The 23331-nt window shown below is 45.9% G+C and overlaps 1 protein-coding gene across 9 annotated transcripts in view; it reads left to right on the forward strand.

The window, feature by feature from the left end:
- The window catches only part of PDE10A (phosphodiesterase 10A), a 400353-nt gene that overhangs the window by 256849 nt on the left and 120173 nt on the right, over nt 1-23331 (forward strand). For all 9 annotated transcript variants that reach the window (XM_083176481.1, XM_083176480.1, XM_083176485.1 and 6 more), the window contains one exon: nt 18103-18228. In XM_083176481.1, coding sequence (XP_083032607.1) covers nt 18103-18228 — 126 coding nt within the window. The remainder of the gene's footprint in view (nt 1-18102; nt 18229-23331) is intronic.

Genomic DNA, 23331 nt, shown 5'->3' on the forward strand with positions numbered 1-23331 from the left:
TTAACTGCCAGGTTACAGACTGTGTTTTAAAAAAAAAATGACAGGAGCTGGTTGGTAATGTGCATGTGCATACGCTGGGTGCGAACAGACCCGGCGAACCATTCGCCCCTACCAGTGTGGGCATGGGACGCGCCCATGGGTACGCCCAGCAGCAAAATTTGCAGTATTGCGTGTGGACCAGAATAATGTCCAGATCACATATGGGATCCTTTCAATTTTGTACCGAGAAGCTTTATTATTAGCAATTACTGGATGTGGTGAATTGCCCAAGCTTATTGTATGTTTACGAAAGCTTACTGTAAGCATTGTTACTTCATGCAATTGTTGGGAAACAACACAACTTCCGTCCCCAGCAGAACTAATTAACAGTGCTGCAAATTCTGTCTGTATGTTTATGAAAACAACTGCTTATTCCCTAGACAAAGCAGGCTTGTTTCATACATATTGTGCATCCTTTTTTCTGTTTACAAAGTTTTGTGAACATAAATTCTTGCACATATGATTTTTTTTCTTTTCTTGAAACCACTGGACCTGACAATATATATATATATATATATATATATATATATATATATATATATATATATATATATATATATATATATATATATATATATATATATATATATATATATATATATATATATATTCAATCTCCACTAGACCACCAGTGGTGATTTGTTGATTTATTTAATCAATGTCGACAAAACAGTGACTACATTTGTTGTTGATAAAATATACCATGCCATACATAAGGCACACAAGGTGCTTAATCTAATATTTTTGCATTTGTGTAGAATCTATTGTTTATGCAGCCATACAGTATGTCCTGCAACCCCTTTAACTCAGGGTATTTGACACACTAGTAAAAAAAGGGTCAACCTGAGTTATGACCAGGATTATTTCCAGGTCAAAGCCAGGTACGGTGCGGTGTGAAACTGGAGAGCTGTGTTACACAGCTGTTTGTTAAAAATATGCTCACTGAGTCACTTTTACTATCTCTAGAACGCCATTTTCAGATCCCGCAAGAAACTCTGGTCATAGCCAAGTTTCAGACCAGGGCCATAATACCTTGGGATCAACCAATTCACATAGAAACATACTGTATAGTTACCTCCCCTCCTGCATTATGCAGGAGACTCCCTGAAATAGCAGCAATCTCCCTCATTTCACCTAGCCCACATTGCACTGTTCCATTTTGGGGGGAAAAGGGAATGATGGATACATTCAGGGGCTGACTGGCAACTTCCAGCCCGGGGGGCAGCGCAAGCAAACGGCCCACCACCACCACCATTCTAACACCCCTCCCCAATATAATATATATTGTAGGATACTGATCCCTATAGTAAGTGTGTATATGTGTATATATACTGTATATATGTGTGTGTATGTATGTATGTATATATATATATATATATTTAGTAAATGGGCGTCTTGTTGACCTATGGGGACTAGAGGATACGGCGCAGCATTCCAAGATTTAGTAACAGCATGTTTTGGGACTCCGTATGTTCTGTCTTCAGAAAATGTAGTGACAAACCAATGATGTAGAAAATCCTACCTTGTTTGTCCCTATTTTTCCTGAAGGTGGGAAGTGCTTAGTCTCGAAACGTCCTAAAAAAAGATTTGCTATTACTAAATCCCGGAGTGTTACGCCATGTCTTCTAGTCCCCACGGGGCATCAAGAAACCGATATGCTGTATGAACTTGGCAAGGGCAACCAGGTGAATGCTCTATTTAATAGTATGACACCATAGACGTAGGTTCATACACATACACATAGGGGCTCTGCTGATGTTTTTTTAAAACCAGCCCCAGGCTCCATGGCTGGGGCTTGTTCTCAAAATACGGGGGACAAAATGTCTAGTGGTCCCCCGTATTTTAAGAACCAGCCCCAGGCCCAACAAGCCAGCAAGGTAATGCCACAGCTGGGGGGAGACTTTTTATGGTCCCCCTGGCCAAAGCCTTCATCCCTGTGACTGGTCAGCCTGGCCAGGGGTCCTACAATCATTCGGAGGAGAGGCACTGAAGATGAAACATCAGCGTCTCTCAGTCCGTGAGCGGATACACGACTTGGACTATGATGGAAAGAAGAGGACGGGATCTTCGCCGGAGGACCTTGGTGAGTAGTGGGTAGAATGAATACCCCTTTCCCACTGCCAAAATAAATGGCTTTTAATCGGATAAAACACTGCTTTTTACCTGTTTAACAAATACTGGTATTTGTTAAATGGGTAAAGCAACCTGGAGCATTCCCACTGCAGCTCTACCCATTTAAAAGGCAAAAAAAATGGTAATTTACCATTTTTAAGGGCTGCAGTGGGAAAGGGGTATTAAACAACCCTTGATGAAGTGGCTCCAGCTTCCCATTGCACCCAACGCTGGCTTAGATGCCAGCCATGGCACTCCAAAATAACCATGGCCGGATTAAAGCAGGAGCAAAAGGGGTCAGCACCCCTGGCCCCCTCTAACTAGGGGCCCCCTGTGGTTGGCATCAGGGCCGGCGCTACCCACTCAGCAGAGGTTGCAAAGCAGGTAGGTACAGGGCAGGAGAGGCGCTGTCCTGCTCTGCATCCTCTGCTGTCTGTCTCTGAAGCTGCCGGCTGCTGCTGCTGCACTTGTCACACTTGATGACAGGAAGCAGCGCCGAGGAACAGAGCTCCCTCCAGGCTCCTACCTAAACATAAGATCAGGCCAGGTCAGCACGCAGCATTAGTACATGCAAAAGGGGCGGAGCTACACTGTTGGATGGGGCGGGGCTACAAGAACAGAAGGGGCGGGGCTATGAGGGAGCAAGACTGAAGTCACAGGAGAGGATGAGCAGCTGCCAGGCGAGTAAAGTGTGAGTGTAGTGCTACTAACATCAGCAACTGGTGTGGGCATATCTATAGACAGCACTACTGATGTCGGCAACTGGTGTGGGTACGTGTATAGGCAGCACTACTAATGTCGGCAATTGCTGTGAGCATGTGTGTAGACAGCGCTACTTATGTCGACAACTATTGTGGGCACGTGTATAGGCAGCGATACTACTGTCGGCAACTGGTGTGAGCATGCGTATAAGCAGTGCTACTACTGTTGGCAACTGGTGTGGGCACGTGTATACTACTGTCGGCAACTGGTGTGGGCACGTGTATAGGCAGCGCTACTGCTGTCGGCAACTGGTGTGGGCATATAATTACGCAGCACTACTAATGTCGGCAACTGGTGTGGGCACGTGTATAGGCAGCGCTACTAATGTCGGCAACTGGTGTGGGTATATTTGTATAGGCAGTGCTACTAATGTTGGAAACTGGTGTTGGCATATGGTTACAAAGCACTACTAATGTCGGCAACTGGTGTGGGCACGTGTATAGGCAGCGCTACTAATGTCGGCAACTGGTGTGGGTATATTTGTATAGGCAGTGCTACTAATGTTGGAAACTGGTGTTGGCATATGGTTACAAAGCACTACTAATGTCAGCAACTGGTGTGGGCACGTGTATAGGCAGCGCTACTAATGTCGGCAACTGGTGTGGGTATATTTGTATAGGCAGTGCTACTAATGTTGGAAACTGGTGTTGGCATATGGTTGGCATATGGTTACAAAGCACTACTAATGTCGGCAACTGGTGTGGGTATGTGTATAGGCAGCGCTACTGCTGTCGGCAACTGGTGTGGGCATGTGTATAGTCAGCACTACTGCTGTCGGCAACTGGTGTGAGCACTATATATAAGCAGAGCAACTACTTTTGGCAACTGGTCATAGGCGTGCGCACATTGAGTGTTAGGGGTGCACAGGCACCCCCATTTGCTGTGCCCATCCTTATGAACACCTTCCTGCCACTAGCAATACAAGCATTACCTCTTAACAAATACTTTTGATTTTTAGAACTGTATTTCAATTAAAGGAGCACCCATCAATCAATGATGTGTTTTTGGCATTGTTACTTGTACTAGAGACCATTGTTATATCACTACATACCTGCACCATCCATAGATGTTTTTATGTGACTTTATTTGCATGTTCTGTTACACAGAGTAATTAGAAGATTAAATCTGAAATAGGCAGAGTTTATAGTGTGACTGAGAAACATTTTATACTGTAGTGAGTGTCAATAGATGATGGTAGACGTCTGCTAGGCGATGTTAGACACACCCAATGGGCGATGTTAGACATGCCCTATAGGTGGTGCTAGGCACACCACTTTGACGGTGCACCCCCTAATAAAATGTGCTGCGCATGCCTATGCAACTGGTGTGGGCATTATGAATAAGCAGCCCTTCAAATATGGGCATACTGTATGCAGGAATTCTCGAGGCATTATGTGTAGCATAATGTGTGTCAATGTCATATGGGCATTATGGTGCATGGCATATTTTGTAAGGGGAATTAGGGTGTGTGGCATAATGTGTAATGGGCATTATGGTGTGCTGCATATTATGTAAGAGGCATCATGATGTGTGGCATAATACATAATTTGCATTACTGTGTGTGGTATAATGTGTAATGGGCATTGAGGTGTGAAGCATAATGTGTTATGGGGATTATGGTGTAATTGGTACTTTTATGTGACCAAGCCCCTTCCTCATGAAGCCACGCTCCTACATTTTTGAGCGCACCTACGGCGCAAACTCTTCCTCTTTTTTTAACTCATGGCACCAAAATTGTGGTACTATGTGGTGTAATTTGGAGTGAGAGTACTATTGTGTGCCCATTCCCCTTCCTTGTGAGATCACACGCTTTTCTTTCGGTGTGCGCTGTCCCTTTGTAAAGCTTGGGTGGGCGCAAATTTATAGTTTGCAGGAGGGCGCTGAACCCCCTAGCACCGGCCCTGGTTGGCATGTATTTTAAAGGTTTTGTGCATAGGAGTGGGGTAGTGCTGCAGCTATCTGCCAATGTGACAAGGATTAATGGTCCTGAGCATAAGGTGCCAAGACACACTGACTGCACAAGTGTGCAGTGCATTACTGGGAGTTGACTAAGTACCATGAAACTTTGCACAAGAGGTCACAGGCTGAGAGGTTTGTGCTGAGCTCTGATTGGTGGAGCTCATTACATGCTTCTCAGGCCCATGGTGGACAGCAGCAGCAGCCTAGACGGGAGAGGGTTTTTAATAAGAGGCAGCGCTGAGCATGTCAGGGCTCCTACAGAGTAAGGTACAGAGGGACAAACGCAAGTGCCCCGGGCCCCCCGAAGGTTTAATCTGGCACTGAAAATAACAAGACAACTACGAAATCAGTCATGTAAAGTAGAATGCCAATGGCATAAATCTGAGTGATTTCCTCACATATAAGTCTATCTACCACTCCTACTGCAATGCTTTTGACACTGCCAAACGAGCATACTTCCAATCTCTCATCTCTTCTCATGCCACCAACCCTAAAAAACTTTTTAACACATTTTAGTCTCTTCTGTAGGTACTTGTTTCCTAGCACGGTGCCCAATTTTTTCATCTTATGCCATCGCATCGCATTGCATGCCATATAGCCGCATGTGATGCATGCAATGCGTTGAGATGTGATACGGTTTTTTATTGTATAAGCACTTGAATGGGTGCTTACAATGTTAAATGCACCCCCCACTATCAATGTGAACCCGAAGCGTGGCGGCGCAGCGAGCCCGTGAGGGGCGGCGGTACGCGTCCTCCGACATTTCCATACCCCCACTATACAAGTCGGCGTGGAGTTGATTTTAGATAGTGTGGCGAGCCACCAAGCCCGAAGCAGGGCGAGGGGACGTGTATTACTTTACATGTATTCCGCATCCGCTCGCTACGCTTTGGGCTCGGTGGCTCGCTGTGCTCGCAACACTATATAAAAAAACTCCACGCCAACGTGGATTGTGGGGGTATGAAACGGTCAGAGGACGCGTACCGCTGCCCCTTGAGGGCTCGCTGCGCTCCCCACACTTCTGGTTGGCATTGATATTGGGGGGGCATTTTACATTCGAAGGACCCATCTGGGTGGTTGTACAATAAAAAATCGTATACCATCGCATTGTATGGCATGCAATGCCACTCAATTTTTTATTGTACAACATCGCACAGCATCGCATACCATATTTAGTCTTATGGTATACAATGCGATGGGTGCCATGCTAGAAAACAAGTACACTTCTGTGCCCTCCCACACCGGCTACCTTCAGTGCACAAGAACTGTTCCTTCTACTTTAAGGATAAGATTGATAACATCTGAGATGAAATGGTATGGTCTTCTGCAGTGTCTAATGCTGTGTACACACGGGGGCGATAGGGGCTGAAATCGCTGGGAATATGGTCGCTGAGCGACCATATTGCCAGTGATTGGAGTGTGCACCAGCGATAAATCGCCGGGTGCACGCTCCCGTTTTCAGCCCCTGAGTGGTCGCCAGCGACATCCCCTGCCTCTTCACCCAGCAGTGTTTAAATTTTCATCTGTGACCATCTCTGGTCGCAGATGAAAACGGGACACAGGGCAATATGATTGCTGAGCAATATATTGCTAGCAATATATTGCCAGCGATCATATTGCCAGCGATCATATTGCCAGCGATCATATTGCCCCGTGTGTACGCACCTTAACCTACTTACTTCCCCACCTGAACCCTCTGGCACTTTCTCTTCTTTTGAGTCCACAACTGAAAAGAAAGTATCCATACTCTTCTTATCCTCCTACTCCACTACTTCTCCTCTTGATCCTATACCTGCACATTAAAACTATATATCCTGTGCTTATCCCAAACATCAAATATCTGCAGAGACTAGTCTACTTTCACCTCACACACTTTCTCAACTCTCACACTCTATTAGACCCACTTCAGTCAGGCTTTTGTTCCCAACACTCCTCTGAGACAGCACTGACTAAAATGGTGAATGATCTGGTCACTGCTAATTCTAAAGGCCATTGCTCACTACTCATTCTTCTAGATCTTTTTGCTGCGTCTGGCACTGTTGATCACTCTTCTCATACAAAGACTACACTCCCTAGGTTTTAATGATACAGCTCTTTCCTGGTGATTCTCATCCTACCAATCTGAACCACAGGCATATGGGCTGGCTGGTACTGTTACTGTGAATGCCAGGGGTGCCCCGTACAGTAGCTTGAGACGTGACCACAGGATTAAAATATAAAAGACTTTATTGACCACAACAAGACAATGGTAACTGAAGACTTTAGGGATGGTATTTGGGAAATAGCAGGTTATCACAGGCAATGAAGTGCATTACTGGCAAATAGCAAGATGGTAAATAGCTGCAGTGTGAGAACACTGATGGAGTCCATCAGTATTATATAGCATAGGTATTGGACACTGAAGTTCAGAGCAATATATAAATACTGAGGTGTATGCTGTAATATGAGTGCGTCTATTCATTATTCTATGCATTAATATATATATATATATATATATATGTCATGGATGCCCTTTATTCCCACGGGAATGTTTTTTAAGCAAAATGTATTATATGAAATATATATTCTAATCCTGTATTATTAGCGATAAGATCCTGAAAACTTAAGGAAAATATAACTTAGATTTAAGTTGTGGAGGTGGGGGGGGGGGGGGTATGTTTAGGCTGCTAGAAGGGGGAATAGGAGAAGTTTAGGTATACTTAACCAGTGGCATAACTATAGCTTCGCAGACCCTGTGGTAGCGGGGAGGCTCTGATAAAGTGTAAGCGCCGGGGGTTTGCGGGGCTATTGTTACGCCCCTGTCATGTCTCTGTCCGGGACCTTCAGATTTACTTGTCTGCGGTCCCAGCTCTCATCCTGGCTCCTGCTGGTTTTATAAACTGACCTTCCAAAAAATGGCCAACCAGATACAACAGACCGTTTTGACCGGTCTGCTATTAGGGGCAGCCATTTTGTAAGGGTAATTTTTTAATAGCAGCATGAGCCAGGAGGAGAGAAGTTTGAGGGGGACGCCGCATACTATGGAGGGGTAAGGCAGGTTTGTGGGGGGGGGGGGGGGTGCACAAGAAGTAGTTACGCCACTGTACTTACCTGACCTCTGTCGGAAATTCTCTCTTTCCGGATTCCAGTGTGGGAATGCTGACTGTCCGACATTTGTATGTATCCCTGTAAATCATCTCACCAAGATCCCCGTACTTCCTACATCATAAGTGTTGAATTAAACGTGGCTTCAGAGATTATACAAGTGTTAAAGTGCCTGTGCAGTTGATATTTGGCCCATTTATTTCTATAGAAAACAAGTCATTGTAAAGAAGTTTTACTTGTTGTTTTGGAAGTATTCTGGACTAGCAGATTGTGTATGCTGGAATATGAGTGCGCCTATTCGTTATTCTATGTGTTGTTTATATATATATATATATATATATATATATATATATATATATATATATATATATATTATATATATATATATATATATATATATATATATATATATATAATTATAGAGAGAGAGAGTCATGGATGCCCTTTATTCCCACGGGAATGTTTTTTTTTTAAGCAAAATGTATTATATGAAATATATAAATTCTAATCATGTATTATTAGCGATGGGATCCTGAAAAATATTACTTGGATTTAAATTTATGTGTTTAAATCAGTAAATGTATGTGTTGTTAGTTTTGGTAACTGTAAGAGGTATTGTCTTTAATGACTTAATATCTAAAAACCTACTAGATAAAAAAAAAAAAAATGTATTTGTACCCTCTTGGTGATTCTGGAACCAAGGTCCAAGCAAGAGGTGGAATTTGTGGAATATTGTAAATCGGGATTTAGTCAACATCCTAGTGGGTAAGATGTGGCCGTGCACTATACTGATGCCAGCTGTGAAACAATGAGGATGCCGATGTCTGGCAAAACAGCAGCTGGCGTCCTGATTGGTATGTATGCAGCCAGCGAAGAGGGGGTTAGGTTTAGGCACTAGTGGGGGAGACTTAGGGTTAAACTGGGGGGGGGGGGGGGGGTGTTTGGCTAAGTTTATGTGGCATTTTGCTGGAGTTAGGCAGGGCCTTAACTAGGGGACCCAAGTGCTGGATTGGGGGAATACTGAGCCAATCCAACTGCAAATCCATGAACGATGGTCCAACCGGGTTCTTCCTCCTCTGGTGACGTAATGATGCCTTTGCTGCCTGCACATGCTTATGATGTCTGAGGTTGAAGAGCCGTTGGGCGGATTCGGCACTGGAGGAAGATGGCATGGGTGGGAGAGGCGGGCGAGAGACACGGCAGCCAGTACAGTGATATTATTACAGAGGCGGTGAAAAGTACATCGTACAACTGTGATATATAGTAATTACAGTTATCCTTGCACTACTAGTCCCAGCATGAGCAGTTAGTTTCTATTAGTATACTAATAGAAACTGACTGCTCATGCTGGGACTTGTAGTGCAAGGATAACACTAATTGCTATCTATATAGCAATCTAGAAATGGCATCAATGCACCATATATTATAATACATTTATTGTAGTGTTTTTTTCAAAGGGGATAGGGGCACCAAATTACTGCCTTGTCCTGGGCACCAGAAACCCTGGTTTCGGCCCTGAGTTACAGTTAGGCACTAGTGTGTAGGGTTACTGTCAGGTTGTGGAGGGGGGGTTATGTTTAGGCTGCTAGAAGAGGAAATAGGAGGTTTAAGTTTACTTAACCAGTGGCATAACTATAGCTTCGCAGACCCTGTGGTAGCGGGGAGGCATTGAGAAAGTGTAGGCGCCTGGGGTTTGCTGGGCTATTGTTACGCCCCTGTCATGTCTCTGTCCGGGACCTGCAGATTTACTTGTCTGCGGTCCCGGCTCCCCTCCTGGCTCCTGCTGCTTTTAACCCCTTCCCGACATTTGACGTACATTTACGTCATGGTCGGGAAGCACTTCCCGACACATGGCGTAAATGTACGTCATGGATTTAAACTGTCACCGCGTCTATAGACGCGGTGACAGTTTCAACATGTCTGCTGTCCCTGACAGCAGACATGTCCGTGCATGCCCCGGGGGGGCTGCGATGCCGCCCCCCCGTCGGCGATCGCTGTGATTGGCTGTTCAGTGTGAACAGCCATTCACAGCGTTTTCCTGTGTCACCGGCGAATAACGTTCGCCGGTGACACGGGATCAGAGGTGATTGGTGCTGTAAAGTACAGCACCAATCACCGCGGGGTGTAAGGGTGACACTGGTGTCACCCCACCTCACCCCGCCCGCCCCCAAAGGCCGTGATTGGTCCGTCGGACCGACGGACCAATCACAGCCAAGGAGGGAGATTTAAACTAACGGTGACTGCACTGCAGACGCCATTCCGGTCTGGAAAGCGTGCAGTGCGGTCACCGTACCCCCCTGCCGCCATACTGACCAGAAATACTTGCTGCAATACTTACCTGATCGCTGCTGATTGCTTCCTGGATCCTGTGCAATAATTGTGCCATACTGTGATATTGTGCTGCTGCACTGTATTAGTATTAGCTAGATAGATAGAGAGATAGATAGAGATAGATAGAGAGAGATAGATAGAGAGAGATAGAGAGAGATAGAGAGAGAGATAGAGAGAGATAGAGAGAGATAGAGAGAGATAGAGAGAGATAGAGAGAGAGATAGTGTCAGAGAGTGCTATATTTTGTGCTGCTGCAGTGTGATATAGTTATAGATAGAGAGAGAGAGATAGAGAGAGAGAGATAGAGAGAGAGGCCTACTGACAGAGTGCTATATTTTGTGCTGCTGCAGTGTGATAGTTATAGAGAGATAGAGAGAGATAGAGAGAGATAGAGAGAGAGAGATAGAGAGAGATAGAGAGAGATAGTGACAGATTGTGCTACTATTTTTTATATAACTGACTGCTGCCCCCTCCTTTTGTGCTGATCAGTATAAATTAACTGATCAGTAACTTTTTGGGGGCGCAGGTTTTTTTTTATATATAGATATACCTGTGAGTGCTGCTGCTGCAGTGTCATAGAGTGTTAGATAGTGTTAGATAGTGAGAGATAGAGAGATAGTGATAGAGAGTGCTAAATTTTGTGTCTGCTGTCCCCGCCTTTTGTGCTGATCACTATATCTGAGGTGATCAGCAACTTTTTTGGGGGTACAGAGGTTTTTTTTTTTATATATACCTGTCAGTTGCACCAAAGGTTGTGCACCTGCTGCACCTCACTGGTAATCAGTGTCGCATCACTGATCACCTTTTTTTTTTGTGTGTGTGCTGTGGGGTATTTTTTTAATTTTTTTTTTTACACACACTGTGATTTTGTGGGTGTTCTGTGGCCGCTGTGCGCTGATCAGTGACGTACATCACTGATCATCTCTTTCGGCACAGGGTTGATCTATTTTTTTTTTTTTTTTGATCAAATTCCTGTTGCCTTTGAGCGCTGTTCAGTGACAGACGTTACTGACCAACATCTGTGCTCAATTTTTGGCGCAGGACCTTTTTTTTTTTTAACCCCTTCCTTTTTTTTTTTTTAACCCCTTCATTTTTTTTTTTTTTAACCCCTTCATTTTTTTTTTTTTTATTGGTATAAAGCATTTTTTTTTTTTTCTGCACCACATACACACTACACACTACATACCCCCCGGATTGAAATAAAGTTTGTGCCCCCCCCTACACTATACACGTGTTGAAACATTTCACTACCGGTAACACAAAAATAAAAATGGCATCCCAAATGTCCTCCCAAATGTCCTCCCAAATGTCCTCCCAATCATCCAGGAGAATGTATTCAGTGGAGGAGGCATATGCCATGCTTGCTTCTGACTCTGACACAGGCAGTGATGCAAGCGGGGAATTTGAAGGATTTGCCTTAAGCTCCTCTTCCTCCTCTGCTGATGAGGGACCCCCTCAAAGACGCCCCCGTAGATCAGCTGAGATTCCCCCCCCAATAATTGATCTAGTATGGACCCCACCACCAGACAATTTTGAGCCCCAGGTTCCTGAGTTTTTGGGCATGCCAGGAATCCAATTTGATTCCACAGGTCTCAGAGAAATTGACTTTTTCAAATTATTTTTCTCTGATGATTTTATAAATTTAATGGTGGACCAAACTAATTTATATGCCCAGCAGTTTATTGCTCAAAACCCCACGTCATCATTTGCTAGGTGGACCCCTGTAGATGCAGTAGAGATGATGACGTTTTGGGGTCTGGTGTTTCATATGGGCATAGTAAAAAAGCCAGAAATTAGGCAATATTGGAGTACAGATGTTCTGTACAGTACTCCATTTTACCGTATGGCCATGCCCCGGACTCGATTTGAGACAATTCTTAAATTCATACATTACACCGATAATGCACAGTGCCCACCCAGAGATGATCCCACCTTTGACCGGCTATTCAAAGTCAGGCCGGTCATTGATCATTTCAGTGCCAAATTTGAAGAGGTGTACATCCCTGAAAAATTTATTTGTATCGACGAGTCCCTTATACATTTTAAAGGAAGGGTTAAATTCCGCCAGTACCTTCCCAGTAAGAGGGCAAGGTATGGCATAAAAATGTATAAGCTGTGTGAAAGCACCTCAGGGTACACCCACAGGTTTAGGGTTTATGAAGGGAAGGATTCAAGAATTCAACCGCCAGAATGCCCCCCCTCCCTCGTAGGTGTTAGTGGGAAAATTGTCTGGGATTTAGTGCACCCCTTCCTGGATAAAGGTTATCACCTCTATGTGGATAACTTTTACACTAGCATCCCCCTGTTTAAGGCCCTTGGTTCAAGAGGTACAGCAGCTTGCGGTACTGTGCGCAAGAACCAAAGAGGCCTCCCAAAAACGCACATTGCCCAAGTAATGAGAAGGGGTGAAAGCAGGGGAATATGCACCGAAAATATGTTGTTGGTCAAATATAAGGACAAGAGGGATGTCCTTATACTGACAACAATTCACGGAGACAGTACCACCTCCGTCCCTGTACGAGGTACCAGTACCCACACCTCAAAACCTAATTGTATCCTGGATTACAATAGGTACATGGGCGGAGTGGATCTTTCAGATCAGGTACTGAAGCCGTACAGTGCCCTGCGGAAAACAAAAATCTGGTACAAGAAGGTGGCCGTGTATATCATCCAGATGGCACTGTATAACGCTTACGTGCTATTCCGTTCTACCGGCCAGAGGGGGACATTTATGCACTTTCAAGAGGAAGTCATAAAGGGCCTAATATTTGGGAACCAGCAGGCAGAGGGCCCCAGTACTTCTAGTACTGGCCCCCGTATTGTACCAGGGCAGCATTTTCCTGATGAAATCCCCTCCACTGGAAAAAAGGGCAGGACACAAAAAAGGTGCAAAGTTTGCTATAAAAAGGGAATAAGAAAGCAAACTATTTTCCAGTGTGACACTTGCCCCGACAAACCCGGCCTATGTATAAAGGAGTGTTTTAAATTATACCACACATCTATGGAATATTAGGTTCATAATTTCACCGTGCTTCGGGGGTCTTGCTAATGCCACATAGCACCCACCATTCATTCCACCAGAATCTGAGCCGCAAAATCCAAAAATCACTCCTTCCCTTCTGAGTCCTGCCATGCACCCAACTGGTATTTTTTGGTCACATGTGAGGCATTGCCGTACTCGGGAGATATTGGGGCACAGATTTTGGGGTGCTTTTTCTCCTTCATACCTTCTGAAAATGAAAAATTTTGAGCCAGAACTGCATTTTTGTGTAAAAAATGTAATTTTTCTTTTTCACTGCCCACTTGTATCAAAATTGGTGAAACCCCTGGGGGTTTTAAATGTACACTATACCCCTAGATGAATTCCCTGAGGGGTGTAGTTTTCAAAATGGGGTGACTTGTGGGGGGGTTCCACTGTATTGGTGCTTGGGGGGTCTTGCTAATGCGACATAGCACCCACCAAAATTCCACCAGAATTTGTGCTGCAAACTCCAAATATCACTCCTTCCCTTCTGAGTCCTGCCACTTTTTGGTCACACATGAGGCATTGCCGTACTCGGGAGAAATTGGGGCACAGATTTTGGGGTGCTTTGTCTCCTTCATTCCTTGTGAAAATGAAATATTTTGAGCCAGAACTGCATTTTTGTGTAAAAAAATGTAATTTTTCATTTTCACTGCCCACTTGTATCAAAATTGGTGAAACCCCTGGGGGTTTGAAATGTACACTATACCCCTAGATGAATTCCCTGAGGGGTGTAGTTTGCAAAATGGGGTGACTTGTGGGGGGGTTCCACTGTATTGGTGCAACATAGCACCCACCATTCATTCCACCAGAATCTGTGCTGCAAAATCCAAAAATCACTCCTTCCCTTCTGAGTCCTGCCATGCACCCAACTGGTATTTTTTGGTCACATGTGAGGCATTGCCGTACTCGGGAGAAATTGGGGCACAGATTTTGGGGTGCTTTTTCTCCTTCATACCTTCTGAAAATGAAAAATTTTGAGCCAGAACTGCATTTTTGTGTAAAAAATGTAATTTTTCTTTTTCACTGCCCACTTGTATCAAAATTGGTGAAACCCCTGGGGGTTTTAAATGTACACTATACCCCTAGATGAATTCCCTGAGGGGTGTAGTTTGCAAAATGGGGTCACTTGTGGGGGGGTTCTACTGTATTGGTGCTTGGGGGGTCTTGCTAATGCGACATAGCACCCACCAAAATTCCACCAGAATCTGAGCTGCAAAATCCAAAAATCACTCCTTCCCTTTTGAGTCCTGCCATGCACCCAACTGGTATTTTTTGGTCACATGTGAGGCATTGCCGTACTCGGGAGAAATTGGGGCACAGATTTTGGGGTGCTTTTTCTCCTTCATATCTTCTGAAAATGAAAAATTTTGAGCCAGAACTGCATTTTTGTGTAAAAAATGTAATTTTTCATGTTCACTGCCCACTTGTATCAAAATTGGTGAAACCCCTGGGGGTTTGAAATGTACACTATACCCCTAGATGAATTCCCTGAGGGGTGTAGTTTGCAAAATGGGGTGACTTGTGGGGGGGTTCCACTGTATTGGTGCAACATAGCACCCACCATTCATTCCACCAGAATGTGTGCTGCAAAATCCAAAAATCACTCCTTCCGTTCTGAGTCCTGCCATGCACCCAACTGGTATTTTTTGGTCACATGTGAGGCATTGCCGTACTCGGGAGATATTGGGGCACAGATTTTGGGGTGCTTTTTCTCCTTCATACCTTCTGAAAATGAAAAATTTTGAGCCAGAACTGCATTTTTGTGTAAAAAAATGTAATTTTTCATTTTCACTGCCCACTTGTATCAAAATTGGTGAAACCCCTGGGGGTTTGAAATGTACACTATACCCCTAGATGAATTCCCTGAGGGGTGTAGTTTTCAAAATGGGGTGACTTGTGGGGGGGTTCCACTGTATTGGTGCTTGGGGGGTCTTGCTAATGCGACATAGCACCCACCAAAATTCCACCAGAATCTGAGCTGCAAAATCCAAAAATCACTCCTTCCCTTCTGAGTCCTGCCATGCACCCAACTGGTATTTTTTGGTCACATGTGAGGCATTGCCGTACTCGGGAGAAATTGGGGCACAGATTTTGGGGTGCTTTTTCTCCTTCATACCTTCTGAAAATGAAAAATTTTGAGCCAGAACTGCATTTTTGTGTAAAAAATGTAATTTTTCTTTTTCACTGCCCACTTGTATCAAAATTGGTGAAACCCCTGGGGGTTTTAAATGTACACTATACCCCTAGATGAATTCCCTGAGGGGTGTAGTTTTCAAAATGGGGTGACTTGTGGGGGGGTTCCACTGTATTGGTGCTTGGGGGGTCTTGCTAATGCGACATAGCACCCACCAAAATTCCACCAGAATCTGAGCCGCAAAATCCAAAAATCACTCCTTCCGTTCTGAGTCCTGCCATGCACCCAACTGGTATTTTTTGGTCACATGTGAGGCATTGCCGTACTCGGAAGAAATTGGGGCACATATTTTGGGGTGCTTTTTCTCCTTCATACCTTCTGAAAATGAAAAATTGTGAGCCAGAACTGCATTTTTGTGTAAAAAAATGTAATTTTTCATTTTCACTGCCCACTTGTATCAAAATTGGTGAAACCCCTGGGGGTTTGAAATGTACACTATACCCCTAGATGAATTCCCTGAGGGGTGTACTTTGCAAAATGGGGTGACTTGTGGGGGGGTTCCACTGTATTGGTGCAACATAGCACCCACCATTCATTCCACCAGAATCTGAGCTGCAAAATCCAAAAATCACTCCTTCCCTTCTGAGTCCTGCCATGCACCCAACTGGTATTTTTTGGTCACATGTGAGGCATTGCCGTACTCGGGAGAAATTGGGGCACAGATTTTGGGGTGCTTTTTCTCCTTCATACCTTCTGAAAATGAAAAATTTTGAGCCAGAACTGCATTTTTGTGTAAAAAAATGTAATTTTTCATTTTCACTGCCCACTTGTATCAAAATTGGTGAAACCCCTGGGGGTTTGAAATGTACACTATACCCCTAGATGAATTCCCTGAGGGGTGTAGTTTGCAAAATGGGGTGACTTGTGGGGGGGTTCCACTGTATTGGTGCTTGGGGGGTCTTGCTAATGCGACATAGCACCCACCAAAATTCCACCAGAATCTGAGCTGCAAAATCCAAAAATCACTCCTTCCCTTTTGAGTCCTGCCATGCACCCAACTGGTATTTTTTGGTCACATGTGAGGCATTGCTGTACTCGGGAGAAATTGGGGCACAGATTTTGGGGTGCTTTTTCTCCTTCATACCTTCTGAAAATGACAAATTTGGAGCCAGAACTGCATTTTTGTGTAAAAAAAATAATTTTTCATTTTCACTGCCCAGTTGTACCACAATTGGTGAAACCCCTGCGGGTTTGAAATGTACACTATACCCCTAGCTGAATTCCCTGAGGGGTGTAGTTTGCAAAATGGGGTCACTTGTGGGGGGGTTCCTAACTTTTAGCATGTTATGGTGCCTAGAAACCTACATGGTGCCTAAAAAATAATCTCATAAAAAGGAGGCTCCAAAATCAAGTAGGTGCTCCTTCTATTATGAAGCCTGTGGTTTGGTCACCGTGCACACTAGGGCCACATATAGGATATTTATGAAAACAAAAGAATTGGGGGAATCAATTTTTAGTCACATTTCTCTAGTAAAATGTACTGTGTTCCTTAGAAAAATGTATTAAAATTGCAAATCTGCAAAAAAAAAGAAATTTTGAAATTTCACCTACACTTTGTTTTAATTCCTGTGAAACACCTAAAGGGTTAACAAACTTCCAAAATGCTGTTTTGAATACTGTGAGGGGTGCAGTTTTTGAAATGGCATCATTTATGGGGGTGTCTCACATACAAGTCCCTCAAAGTCACATCAGAACTGAACTGGTCCCTAAAAAAATCAGTGTTTGAAATTTTCTTGAAAATTTGAGAATTTGCTATTCATATTGTAAGCCTCCTAGTGTCCCAAAAAATTAAAAGGAAGTTGAAATAATGATGTCAACATAAAGTAGACATATGGTCTATGTTAGTTATTCACTATTTTGAGTGGTAAGATTATTTGTCTCACAAGCAGAAAATTTAACATTTTGCAAATCGCTAAATTTTCCATTTTTTCACGATATTTTGGTATTTTTCACAAAAAAACACAGACTGTATCGACGAAAATTTACCACTAACTTGAAGTACAATGTGTCACGAAAAAACAATCTCAAAATCACTGGGATAAGTAAAAGCAAAAAAAAGTTATCCCCACTTAAGTGAGACATGTCAGAATTGAAAAAAAGGGCTCTGTCAGGAAGGCAAAAACAGGCTCTGTCAGGAAGGGGTTAAAAACTGACCTTCAAAATGGCCGCCCACATACAGCAGACAATTTTGACAGGGGGTGGGGGCTGCCGAAAAACTGGCGGGGGGCACACAATAAGTAGTTACGCCACTGTACTTACCTGACCTCTTTCGGAAATTTTCTGCTTTGGGATTCAAGTGTGGGTTTTCTGACTGTCAGACATTCCTGTGTATCCCTGTAAATCATCTCACCAAGATCCCCATACTTCATAAGTGCTGAATTAACCATGGCTTCAGAGATTTTACAAGTGTTAAAGTGCCTGTGCAGTTGATATTTAGCCCATTTATTTGTATAGAAAACAAGTCATTGTAATGAAGTTTTACATGTTGTTTTGGAAGTATTCCTTAATACTTTCTGGACTAGCAGCTTGTGCTTGGTAATCCGAAATTGTGCTATATACTCTGTGACTCTGAATTGTTTGTTTCTTGTGTTTGTAGGTTTGACTGATGAGAAAGTGAAGGCATATCTGTCTCTCCACCCCCAATTGCTTGATGAATTTGTATCAGAAAATGTCACTTCTGAAACTGTAGAAAGATGGATGAAAAAGAAAAACACATGTGAAGGTAAGATATTATTCTACACCTATGAAAATCTGACAACCACGGATTTGTAACACACACACACAAACACACACACACACACAGTGCCTTTTAGAGTGGCAAACAGTGTGTAAAATGGAGCATACATAAAGTCAGGCCCAGATTTACAAAGTGGGTGGATGGAGCTGCAGCTCCAGGCCTCACATAAAAATAGGCCCATCACCATGGCAACATGATCATCACAAGACAGACACCAGCTGGCCACATGATTGGCCATAAATCATGAGTATTATAATCCTATTTTACACATTTATGCTGGTTTTGTACTTTTCTATATTTACATTGTGGCTTATAGTCCTACATGGCATTGGCCTCACCTCCTCTCCTTCTCCAGAACCACGAATGCTGATTAAGCACTGAGTGAGCATAAACCCCTGATGGTTCCCCAGGTTACGCTGGAAGGTCAGCTGATATGTTAATAGGATGGGCACAAGGCCTATCAGAGCTGTGGGAGGAGTATAGACAGGGAAGAAAAGGAACATACTCACAGGAAGTTCTTCCTCTGTCTGAAAAAGCTGCTGCAGGATCAGGCAAGGCTGCTCTGCAGCAGACATTTCTTTGGCTTTACAAACGGAGCCTTAATCTATATATTCTCTCTTTCTGTCTTCTAGATCTGTCCCTCTCTATCTTCATCTGTCCCTCTCTAACTAGCTAGTCTAGCCCAGGAGTGATCGCTTACCTGGGTCACTTGCATCATGGCCTACAGGCCGCGCAGGGCTTCCCGCCCGCCTGCCCGCCTTCATGATCGTGCGGAGGCTGCCTGGGAGGTCGCTGGGCCTAGCGGCGTGGTCCCTGGTGGTTCCAGTGGGGACCGGAGGAGATCGCGTCGAGGCCTGGCGGCGCCTGAGCCGCCCGCACAGCCTGACGCGAGAGTCGCGGCGCCGGCTGATGACGCGGCCCGGCGCCAGACCTCGCGTACAGCGCATACAGGCCGCGGCGCGCACGGCGGAGGTCGCGGCGTCCAGGGGGGTCGGGCTGGGGTAGAGCCCGTGCCGCACAGGTACGCGGAAGAGGGCTAGGCCCCCGCACAAAACGCTAGGCCTGGATCGCGGCCTTCCGCCCGGTCCAGCGCCAGAGGCGGATTCGCGCTAGGGAGACAGCCCACCTCCACTCAGCCCCATGATGCTAGGGCCTTGCCCAGCCTCTGCCCCTCATCCAGTCCCATCCTGGCTTCCAGGCTGACCCAAGGGGGTCTCCCCTCCGGAGCCCCCTCTCCCACCTTAATAGACCGGGTAGAGGCCGTGGGCGAGCCAGGGGAGGAGGTCAGGGGCCGAATAGGGCCCAGATGGTGCCAGCGGCCCCCGCTGGCACCCCTAGGGGCCTGAGCATACTGCTGTGCAAAATCTCTGCTGGGATCTGGGTAGGTGTTCCGCAGCAGCCATGTTATTCTGCTCTCATGCAGTGCATAGGAGGCAGTGCATGATTGCTGCCACAAGGGGCACCGCTGAGCTCAGACATGGTCTAGACTCTGCGGATCTACTGGTGACTCGTGGGTCATGTAAATAGTTCAGTAGTTCAGTTAGTTCCCTTCCTACAGATCCCTAGACTAATCTCTGACTCATACAGCCATAATGAGGCTGTACAGTGCCTCTGGGCGGCCATGTGTGGTACTGCCTTGCTCAGGCACATGTATGGAGCTGAGCCATAGTTTGCACTGCCATGCTGCCTTCATATTAGGTCACGAGTTACACTCCCAATCATGTATAGGATGTTATATACTGTAGCTCTGTTTACTCTACAGGACAAAGAGGGATAGGTATGAACCTTCATAATACATAAAGTGGAGCAGTTTCCCCTAGCAACCGATCGGCTTCGGTCGCATTTAGGCTGTGGAAGATAAATGACAGAAACTGACTGGATATTTTGCAAACTCTTTACTTTATCTCTCTCTAAAGTCAGTTACATTGGGGAAAAGGGACATGTTAAATACTGTATTTTAAAGCAAAATAGTGACAGTATATTACTCTGAATTTGGGTATTTTATTGCATATTATGGAAGTTAAAATAATAACCAAAAGGGGATAAGTTTGGCAGAGCTAAACAAAGAATAGGTCCCTATAGTGCGCTTTCGCACTGCCTAAACGCTCCACAAGCTGTATTTAAGGCGGTATTCGAGACAGGCCTGAGCCTTGACATTGCAGTAGATGGCCGCTTTGAATGCCATTTGAATACCATTCACATCAATCAACCCGTTTGATCCCCTCAACACGTTTCAGGGCAGTAGGTAGGGGACGGGTCTGTAGTCTGATGTTTGTTTCTGCTAAATACCGTTTCGAGCCACTCTCACTGCATAACAATGGCCCTAAAACGTGTAGGACCGTTTTGGAATATCGGTGATCTTTCACTGGTAAATCAACTCTGCACTTTCTGTTTGCCTTAAACGTGTTTAAATTGTGAAACAACGGCAATATTCCGCTCAGCGCAGGGTGAAGGGGGTATAAGGGTGCTGTATAATTCACTGCTTCTAAAATAGGTTTAATAAATCAGATTATTCCCATCTGATCATCCTAACAAGAATATTACTCTCCAATGAGCTAGTATAAAAACCCCTGCTCTGCGGGTAATAAGTTAAGTCTGGTTCATCTAGTTCTAATCACTCCTCTCAGTCTCTGATGGTATAGTGAGCCGGACGGACTGCAGTAGGTAGGCTCGAGTGGAGGTCGTCCCGAATATAAGACTAAGCACCTAAGTCTACATCACATACTGGGAAAGCTTATTGACTCGAGTGGGAACATAAAAATGTTATCGAAAAGTGAGCTTATACTCGAGTATATATATATGGTAGTCTTCTGAGCTAATCTTTTGGGTGAACTAGATCGTAATGAATTAGTCAAAAAAAAAAAAATTAACTAGATTTCCCATCACTAAGGGGTAGGCCGCGGCAATGGCGCCAGGACCTCCTGGCAGCCCGGGGGGTTGGGCAGAGCTAGTGCCCATGGCGCAACTACCCCGGGGGCGGCAGGGCCGCTGGGATGATGCCACTGCCCAGTCCCCGACATTGGGGAGGTACAGCATCTTGGCGCGATGGTTAACGCCATGAGGCAGGCTTCGACTCCCATAAGGGGCACCACCATATTATATAGTGAGGCCGTTAGAGGCAGGGGGCGGGGTACTACTGCCACGATCACTGCACGCCCCTCTGGCATTCCCGGCAGTACAGATGGTGGAATGGTTAGCATCACTGCCTCACAGCACCGATGGCATTGGTTTGGTTCCCACCATGGCTCCAACTGTGAGATGTTTGTATATTCTCCCTTTAGACTGGCCTGCGGGGTGACGTGTGACTGGGATGTAGGACTGGTAGTGCAGGCTACCGGGGACGGCCACCCCCCTTCCCCTATTGTGGGACCCCAGTCACTCCTGTCCATCCCCGGGGACATGCCTTCTGCAGGACCGGCCAGGCGACGATGGCTGCGGAGGACCGGGCTGGTCCCTCAAGGCAGCGCTGAAAGGGGGTCTCGGGTAGTTCCCGAAAATACTTCCCCTTTGTTGGGCTGGCGCGGTGTAGGGCCCCTGCCACCTACTGCCTGTAAGAGAGTACAGCAGTTTATGGCCCCTTTTGAATTCTTCATGGACCGCAGGTCTGGGCTTTCCCCTACTGGGGCTCTGCCAGCTCCCAACCCTGTTATTTTGCCTGCCCTGATGAGATGCCTGGGGTTACAGCCTCTTCAGTGTGGCGCCCGTAATTGTGTCCCCAACGTGTGCAGTGGCACAGGAGCTCAGGCCGTTTGCCACTTAGGCCTCACAGGGCGGGCCAGATCCTCCTCCGGTGGTTGTTCCTGGAACTTGGCTGTTGGGACCCCTGGCATGTCCACAGAGGTGAGCCTCATGCCGGAGGCAGGCACTTCAGGTGATTAGCATGGAATGGAGGGGCTAGCCATGAGGGCTATCACGCCCGGGACATTGTGGTGCCATCAGGAAGGATGGCACGAGGGGGAACAGTTTAGGCTGTCTGCCCCCTCATGCAGGTAAGACACCTGGTGCGGCTATGGTGGCCGTTGTCTGGAGTTGGTACTCCTTGGGGCGTTGTTGCCTCAGTACGCAGGATGCTGGCAGGGGTGCCTTTCTTTTGTATCGGCATGGTAGGGCGGACCCGTCCCTGTCCTTTCTGGTGCCCAGTGCGTTGCGTGGACGGCTGCGCGCCTCGCCGGCACTCCCAGACTGCAGGCGACCAATTGATTTGGCATTGCTCCCAGCCTTGCTGGGTGCCCTGAGGGACATTTTGCTGGCCTGACTATGAGGTCCTGCTGTTCCGAATGGCGTATGCAACGGCGTATCATGGTGCCTTCAGGTTTGGGGGAGCTGGTGGCGCCGTCAAAGCGAATGCCCTCACCACTGACCGTGGATGACCTGGTGGTCCATGTGGATTCGGTGCTATGTCACCTGCGACGATCTAAGACGGACCAGGCTGGGAGGGGGCGGTGGCTGTCCTTGCTCCCGTGCACGGTGGAAAGGGCGTGCCCTGTGACTTTGGTCTCGGCCTTCGCCCAGGTGCGCCCGGACCTTCCAGGCGCATGGCTGATGCATGAGGATGGGTCACCGCTCACCAAATACCAATTTTGTCACGTCTTGGGACGGGCGCTGGAGGCCACGGGTCTCGATCCTAAGGAATTCGGGTCTCATTCCTTTAGGATTGGGGCTGCTACCTCGGCGGCTGCGGAGGGCCGCTCCGACGCAGAGATTCAATCTCTGGGTCGATGGCGCTCGGCAGCATTCCGGAGGTACATTCGGCCAGCTTTATCTATCACTTTTCACCATGGTCGACTGGACGCATAAGCGCTCGTCAACTTACAGTGGGGGCCTTGAGGTGTGTTTTCACATCCGTCTGGGGGCACAATTCGGCTATAATTACAATCTGGCATGGCGTACCTGTTAGTTTACTCCAGACGGTGTGTTTTGTGCCTCAAGAGCTGGTCGGCCACGGTTTTTCTCATTCCTCTCTCTAACAAGCGTGGGAATGCATGGTATGCAAGCTTGTCGACAGCCTTCTAACCTCTTTATAAATATTTCAGGTCGACAGGACGTTAAGTCCATTTGGATGATTGGACATTCCTTTGTCTATTGGGC

Source organism: Crinia signifera, chromosome 3, assembly GCF_055691185.1.
Source record: "Crinia signifera chromosome 3, ASM5569118v1, whole genome shotgun sequence".
Lineage (NCBI taxonomy): Eukaryota > Metazoa > Chordata > Amphibia > Anura > Myobatrachidae > Crinia > Crinia signifera.